The sequence below is a fragment of the Halichoeres trimaculatus genome, unplaced genomic scaffold (assembly GCF_033239565.1).
Source record: "Halichoeres trimaculatus isolate MK-OKI-2021-1 unplaced genomic scaffold, fHalTri1.1 fHalTri1_scaffold_3, whole genome shotgun sequence".
Taxonomy (NCBI): Eukaryota; Metazoa; Chordata; class Actinopteri; order Labriformes; family Labridae; genus Halichoeres; species Halichoeres trimaculatus.
In genome coordinates, this window is record NW_027437181.1 from 15,931,836 (window position 1) to 15,939,569 (window position 7,734).

At 39.1% G+C, this 7,734-nt stretch overlaps 2 protein-coding genes across 2 annotated transcripts; both read right to left on the bottom strand.

Moving 5' to 3' along the window:
- Positions 1 to 52: 52 nt before the first annotated feature.
- On the bottom strand, positions 53 to 5,979 carry cmtm3 (CKLF-like MARVEL transmembrane domain containing 3). Its single transcript, XM_074666210.1, has 5 exons — positions 5,780 to 5,979; positions 1,978 to 2,133; positions 1,753 to 1,848; positions 1,501 to 1,618; positions 53 to 1,220 (listed from the first exon to the last, which is right to left on the bottom strand). Exons 1-5 carry the CDS (start codon positions 5,894 to 5,896, stop codon positions 1,192 to 1,194), a joined length of 516 nt encoding a protein of 171 aa, XP_074522311.1. The 5' UTR covers positions 5,897 to 5,979; the 3' UTR covers positions 53 to 1,191.
- A 194-nt stretch (positions 5,980 to 6,173) lies between these two features.
- cklf (chemokine like factor) lies at positions 6,174 to 7,586 on the bottom strand. The gene is made up of 4 exons (XM_074666211.1): positions 7,454 to 7,586; positions 6,863 to 7,018; positions 6,653 to 6,748; positions 6,174 to 6,522 (listed from the first exon to the last, which is right to left on the bottom strand). The coding sequence occupies exons 1-4, from the start codon at positions 7,529 to 7,531 to the stop codon at positions 6,412 to 6,414; spliced, it is 441 nt and encodes a 146-aa protein (XP_074522312.1). The 5' UTR covers positions 7,532 to 7,586; the 3' UTR covers positions 6,174 to 6,411.
- Between the last annotated feature and the right edge of the window lie 148 nt (positions 7,587 to 7,734).

Here is a 7,734-nt window from a genome sequence, read left to right on the forward strand (position 1 = left end):
ACAGGAAAAAAAATGATGAAAACAAAAAGTTTCACTGAATATGAGTTAGGCCCATGAAATTTTTTTAAACATTTTTTTTTATTTTAGTCTCTTAATAATGTACATTCAAAAAACAAAGTAAATGTGTTCAAGAGACACTGACACAACTCTACCAAAGGAAGGCACAATGGTGAATATGACTGAATACAACAACAGTTCTGTAAATATTTTCTGAACCATTAGCATGCCAAATGGACATACCACACAAAAAAAAGCCACTTGCCACAAAAAAGGCCTCTGATGGCAAAGTTCAGCTTCTTTTGGTGGTGCAGTGTGTACTAGACAAACAGTCACCGTGGCACTTAAGTGCATCTGATTCTTCAGTTGTGGCAGTGGATGTAGTTGAAACCAGAAACCAAAACCACCTCAAGACAAGATGCAGTTCAATACAAAAACAAAAAACAAACAAAAAAAAAGCACAGGTTAAGAAATTCAGCCTTTAACTAATGATAAAAAACACTAGACACAACACAAACACACACACACACACACAAACAAGTTCTCACACACATTTCTCAAAGTTTTGAGTATTGTACAAGTAATCAATTTACTGACAGACAAAAAACATAGGACAGAGGTTGTCACCAGCCAACCTGCAACCAAACTGTTCTTTAATATACAAACAAATATATACCTGTGTTTTATAGCAATACTGTGACTTTATAATGCTTATGCTTACAACAACATACTCTCAAACTTTGGGCCAATCATTTGCTATATTTAATGAAGCAAAGTGAGGAACAATGATTTTTTTCATTTTTAGGAAGGATGCTGATTTAGTGTTGTTTATGTCTGTAAATCTGATTAAGATACAAGTACCGATACCATTAAATTTTAACGTTTACTCCCACATGTGGATCCTTTTAACAATTCCTGAGAGCTTAATAACGTGACAAAATGTTTCACAGCTTTAAAATCGTTCACATCCGGATCCGTATGTTATTTCCCAAATTATCTAAACAGCAGATACAAGTTTGGGTATAAAAGAAGACTGACCAGTTTTTGCCTGAAGTAGACAGCATGGAAAGTTTATATGCGTATTTGAAGTTATTTTTAATGACCACAGCTTTTATTGCATCAAAATAGCAGATCATCTGCTCTCTTTTGTTTTTCCAGCTGAATATTTGTCCTCTGTTGAAGGTCCTTGTGGTCTCAGTCAGAGTCTGAGTCTGAATAGTCATCTGGAAAACAGATAGAAGGATACACAGCTGGTGTCAAAATGAGGGTTAATGTGGATATGGTCATGTGAGTTGTCTTCAGACCAGTATAGTCCAACTGCTTGTAAGTGTCTAATTTATTAGGGAAAGCTCTAAAATATACAGCTTCAGGGTTGGTTAACACACTTTCAGTTTGTTCATTCCAATCTCAGTTCAAACCTTGCAGGTGGATTAATTTGTTGCTTAATGTGGGACATACAGTAGAGATTTAATACTTGATTATATTTTCTCATATGGTCATTACCTTGCTGTCTTGATGGTTCCTCATTGGTCTCCCCTCCTTGTTTCAGAAAATCTGCCAGCTCATTAAAGATAAGGTAAAAATCTAAAGCAAAAACTATGGTGGCAATGAATCCAAACACCTGCAGAAAAAAAGAACACAGAGAGAGATCCCTTTGACTATGAGAAAGTAACAAAATATAAAGAAAATAAGATCTAAGATAGGGGTACAAATGTGATGATGTAGGCTGGTGTGATATTGAAGCCTCAACTGTACCCCAGCAGCTCTTGAAGAGCCATCCACATATTTGGAAACTGCGATGATGGAAATGGTGAAATAAATGATGGCTGCTGTCACACATCTCATGAAATCCTTGAAGGAAAACAAAAACAAGTTTTCAAGGAAAACAAAAAAAAAATACTCCACTTTTTCTTTTTCTTTTCAGCATAAAAGATAAATCCACATCAGAGGTTTGAATGAAACTTTAGAGTTTGATCTCACCATCAGTGGCCAGAGGAAGCCTTTAAACCTCTCGTTGAATTTTGTGGAGTAAGCAAACAACAAGATGAGAGCAGCTAGAAACTCCAGCAGAGGGACGGTCACAAAGGCTGCTGCTGCGGAGGCCGCAAAACACACAAAAGACACAAAGGAGAGAGCCTAAAGAGAAGAAACACAGAGACAAAATTGCAGTGTGAGCTGTACATAAAGATAAACGGGTGGTAGCTTCAAAGAAAAGTTGAACAAATTCTTCTTTTTGTGACTGTACAAAACCAAAAAGCACAGAAAACAAGCATTTTGATTTTCTGTATGTTTGTCTATTTCTCTGGGACACGCAGGCAAAGGCAACTACCCAATCAAAATAAAAGTAAATTTTTTCTCTAATTTCTATTTTAAGATACTGTTTCAGTGCCCTGAAACTATAAGTCAATGTTTGTGTGTGTGTGTGTGTGTGTGTGTGTGTGTGTGTGTGTGTGTGTGTGTGTGTGTGTGTGTGTGTGTGTGTGTGTGTGTGTGAGTGTGAGTGTGAGTGAGAGAAAGAGAGGGTGAATCACAGCTTCAGGCCCACTTCCTGTAGGGAGATAAAGTTGTTAAGACACAATGTTTATTCATACAGGCTTGTACACTGCGCACTGAATCCCCCAGGTCTCTCTAACATACAAACACAGTTGTGTAAACACCCCCCAAAAAAGAGCTGATGATGGTGCGTTTTGGTGTGAAACAAAGTCACAAGTAGTTACAGTGTTGGTAAATGAGCATGCCCCATGCTCAACGCCCTCCATTAGAAGGGCTGAGCTCATATCAGAGCAAATGACAGCAAAGAGCAAATGACAGCAAGTCCAGACTCTGTAATCTCAGCCAGGCTCGGCCATCTTGTCTTTGTCTCAGTCAGTCATCCCACTCTGCCCTGAGGTTAGGAACTCCCCCTGACTCAGGCCAGACTGCTGCAGCTGCTGCTGCTCTTTGAAAGTCACTGCTACTGAGAAGCTTCCTGTCAGGGACCCATCAGATCTACCTGTGATAACAGTACAGATAACATCAGTCTTTCCTGGTTGACTCTACAGCATGTCTTTAAAAAGAGAGTGCAGTGTGGGACGTGAACTCGCAATGCGATCATAATTTCTACAAGGAAATGTGCAGGTATCATGGGTAATGAAACTTGCTCTAAATCCCTGTTTTTAAAAAAACTCACAGAAACATAACCAATGTGGGATTGATTTCTACTGACAATTCATTGTGTTACAACCACATTGGAACAACACATACTTTAATACAACACAGTTAATTAACATCTTGTTTTCATTCTGTAAATATTCCAGAGCTTAAAAGAATTTTGAAGCACTTTCAGTCAACCCAGTGTGATTTCACATTCCTTATCTGGCTTGTTTCTGGCTGAGACTGAGAAGCTTAATGAGGTCTATGCTGGAGTCTGACACACTGTGTATAATAATGCATGCTCAGCAGGATAAGTGTCTGACTAATACAAACAGGAATTACAGGGGTATGAGCTATGTGCTCCTTGGAAGACACATGTTTCAGTTTAGTGTGTTGATATAATGCTGCTCGTGAGCTATGGATTATATCAAAAAGACAAACGGTGAATAATATTGCGTTCCAGAAACAGCCTACCAGATACAGCAGGGGGGGCCACAAACTCAAGTAGTGCACAAGGCACAGTACAAAAAATATCAAAAGGACATAGTTATGTCAATATGTAACCTAATGCCTGTAGTGTATGATAAACTCTTAAAGAGGGGGTGTTATTGTAAACATGGGTTTAATGTCCATACCAAACGTGCAGATTTTTAAACTGCTAAATATTCATATGCTATAGCATTCCCTGAATCTGTTTAAAGTTCTCAAAATCGTCCGCTCTTTAAATAGATCTTCACAAGATCTTCATGGGACTTGTTGTAATCATGAGGTCATCTTATATCTGACTAGTTCATGATGCATTGAAGGGGCAGGCCTCAAACATTAAGATGTGCCCTCAGCTCTGCCCTCAACACGCTTCCAGAGGGCTGGCCAATCAGAGGGAAGGGGGTTTGTGGCGCAGGGAGCCTTAAAGGGACAGTAGCTTAAACGAAGCATTACAGATAGTCTGAAGTAAGGGTTAAAATCTGGTTTCTGGTGCTGAAATAATTATTCCAGAGTGCCAGTGAAGACCATATAACAGCTTAACCTGTCAGGGTATCTAGGCCTGAAGAGAGTATTGATAAATCTGACAAATTTTAGATATTTGGCTTTTGGTAATAAAAAACCCTAAGTATTTTAACAGGGACTCGGGATAGATATCAAAGTGTACAATACTTAAGGTTTTTTAACCAAGAGGAACATTTCCAAACATATACAGTATTGCCGCTAACCTTGTAACATCAACCACTGTACCATTGCTACAGCAGATTTTTGTGTTCTTATTGTACTGATTTGATAAGGTATGTCTATTTGTCTGTCTTTCTGCTGTAGCAGCCAGCATCAGCCAGTTGATTGGACATAAAGTCTACACTGAAAAAAGTGTATTAAAATGATTATATGTATATATATGTATAATAAATCTGCATACAGTAAAGGGACTTTACATAAACATTGCACCATTAGGTTTTTAAATATGTAAGAAAAACAGATAGTAATCCAATCATATTAAATTGAAAAATCTTCAAGATGGATATCTCATATCATGGATTAGTAGGTCTATTGAAAAACTATTACTCTAAATTAAATGGTAATTGAAAGGATGACCAAAAAATTTGACCATAAAACCACAAACTGTGATTTATGAGGTGATAAAAGAGGCATGTGTAGATGTCATGTGTTCAGTTCAGTGGATCATGACCCCACTGTAACTAACAGGTACATTCATTCAATCAGCACATCTTCTTTTACCCCAAAGCTTCATCTTATCTTCCCTATTAGGTGTGATTTTTTGTCCTAAACTTAGTTAGACATAGTCTTTCTATCAGGGGAAATGTCACATCACAAATGCTCTAAAGTTTTGGGGCTTGGGTCTGCAGGTTGAACCCCTGTGTGCCCTCTCACACAAAGCAGCACACAACTCTGCCGTCTGCTATAAAAAGAGGACAGTGGGTTTGTAGCTAAGTTTCAGAAGTATTTTTAGCCAGAGGCTGAAGATCACAGTCACTTTGATAAGCATCAGTAAAAAGGATGTGTGTGTAAAGCTTTGCATGTACGCAGACTGAGCTCCAGGCTACATGTTAACAGAGAGGAGGATGTGACTGCAAGATAAGTGCTCTCAGTCCAACATGGCCTGAGTGTCACATGATGGAAAAGTGGGGGTTTATACAGAACTATAGGATACATATAACGTGTGATATCAATGAAGACTAAAACCATGGACAGCCTGTCTATTCCTGTTTGTTAAAAGTAATAAAGGCAACTACTCGCCTATTGTCTTTCATATCATATGATTAAAGTGAAATAAAATCAACACACAACGAGCAACTGATGCATACTGTTATTTAGCTCCACCACCGGCAGTGCACAAAACACTGTGTCCAAAATTCAGTTACAGTGTTAAATTTCCTCAAAGATTACCTCATAGTTTCAGAACCCATTCCACTCCTCCCTCTCTCTCCAATGCAAACCTTGTGACGGGAACTGACTGACCCATACTGAAAATGACAGTAAATCGTCAGGATTTCTAAATGTGGAGTCTTGCTTATCATTGCTACAGCAGACAAAACTTTCATAAACAAAGTTCCAAAAGCGCAGCGCGCTTGATTTGAGTGCGCAGTGTAACATCAACAGTTTCATTTGTTTCAGTATGACTCCTTTGGTCATTTCTTACCACTTCAGCAATAAGCAGCATGCCTTTCCTCGAGGAGACAAACTCTTTGCTCGGCAGAATCGAGGAGAGGACTGTCTGGCGTGGCCGCGTCGAGCTGGGAGCCTCGATGTCCCCCATGTTTGAAAAAGAAAGCGTTAAACTCTTCTAAAGTTACAGATAGCAGAGGACTAAACGTAACGTAACGGATCGAAGGCAAAACAAGAGCGATGTGTGGAGGCGTGAAGCTTCTCGGAGGTGGAAACGGAAACAGTGACAGCGCGGAAACGCCAGCTCCAAAAGAGCGCAACATCTGCTTTCTCCAGATGTGAAATGCGATGCCTCCAGCTGCAGAGCAGAGCACACAGCCCGGAGCCACACAGTGGAAATATCCAACTTATGAGGTCACATAGCGGCGAAAATCTTTTTTAATATTTGCTGTTTCAACAAGATTTATCCCAGATATGCAGAACAAATGTTTCAACATCTGAGCATCAGTTTGGAATTTAAACTATTCAGAAATCTGGAACAAACTAAAACATTTTCAAGCACATAGTACTGTAAAGCCTGATGATAACCCGCCCAGAGTTTATGGGTAAGTCGTTGTTGGGGTTTTTGAGACAAACTTTTTGAGTTATTATGAATCATTAATTTAATCATTCATTGTCTTGATTTTGTGTTTCCCATCTTGGCTTGTTGAATGTGATGTTCTTGAAGAGTATGTAACTGTCCATACACAGCAGCCCAACAGTCAGGAGAGCAATTATCTGCAAATAGAGAGAAAGGTTAAATGGCAAGATATAAGGTGTACAGTTGAAAAGAATGAGAGGGTGAGGGGTAACTTCTCCATGTGTGTAAGCATGCTATTAAAAATAAAATAATAAAATAAAATCTCACCCCTCCAACCAGTGTGCCTGTGACTATGTATGTAGTTACAGCCAACAAGCTCAGGACAAAAAAGTAGAACGCTGCAAAAACTGAGTTGAAAACATCCTGCATAGAAGAACAGACAAGAACCTCAGTGAGTATCTACAGCATGCACATGAGGTTATCAGATTAGGGCATGAGAAATGCTTCACGATGAGTTAGTATTTAAAGATGACCCACTATGAGAGGCCAGAAGAAGAAAGTCAGCCTCTTGTTCACTTTGAACATGTAGAGCAACAGCAGGAGTAAAGTGATCACAAACTCCAGCACTGTGGCTGTGATGTACTGTGGTGTGGATGCTGCAGTGAAACACACAACAGCCACAAGTAGAGTACCCTGAAACAGAAAAAGTGACAAAATCCACTAAAAGATGTTTCAATGGTTGAACAACATTCTTAAATCTTGTGCCTCCGAGTTCTTGCATGATTAGAACTTAGTGCTTTAAAATCTGTCTAAATCATCATCTTTACACAACGTGAAGCTCTCAGATTAAAATAGAAAAAGGGGAACTGAGATTCGACTTGTTTCCACATCACATGTTTTCATGGAGTAGTAGTGAACCAGTTTCTTCTTCAACACCTAAAGTGTTTAAGCATTTTAAGTGTTTTCAAGTTAGTCACTGCAGCCAGTGAAGTCAGCAGTGTCAACTTAGATGCTCAACAATGTTACACTTCTTTGTATCACTTTATGTACAGTATCTTCACAACATGAGGCAACAGGCATATCTTAGCAATCAACTGCAAACCGAACGGGGAGTTTTTCTGTTCTCACCATCTCTGCTACTTTCAGGATCCCCCTCTTGGATTTCAGGAAAGCTATGTCCACATCCAGGATTGTTTCATTTGACATGATGAATCGATTCGATTTGCTTCAAGCAGCTAACTCTGTCTGTTTCCTGCAACTGTTTCCTTCTAGCGATAAAGGAAATGACTGCAAGAAAATGTGCAATATTTTCACACCAGGCGCTTCTGCTTGACGGAAACAAAAAGGAGGCATATGTACAGAAAAAAAGTTTTGACTATTACATGAAAAACCCAAAGCTGTAGGGTACA

Coding starts and splice junctions, on each gene's coding strand:
- cmtm3 (XM_074666210.1), bottom strand. CDS start 5,896: ATGGGGGACATCGAGGCTCCCAGCTCGACGCGGCCACGCCAGACAGTC. Junction 1,619..1,752: donor GCTCTTCAAGAGCTGCTGGG/GTACAGTTGAGG, acceptor TTTTTTCTGCAG/GTGTTTGGATTCATTGCCAC. Junction 1,221..1,500: donor GGAACCATCAAGACAGCAAG/GTAATGACCATA, acceptor TCTGTTTTCCAG/ATGACTATTCAGACTCAGAC.
- cklf (XM_074666211.1), bottom strand. CDS start 7,531: ATGTCAAATGAAACAATCCTGGATGTGGACATAGCTTTCCTGAAATCC. Junction 6,749..6,862: donor TCTTCTTCTGGCCTCTCATA/GTGGGTCATCTT, acceptor TCTTCTATGCAG/GATGTTTTCAACTCAGTTTT. Junction 6,523..6,652: donor CAGGCACACTGGTTGGAGGG/GTGAGATTTTAT, acceptor CTCTATTTGCAG/ATAATTGCTCTCCTGACTGT.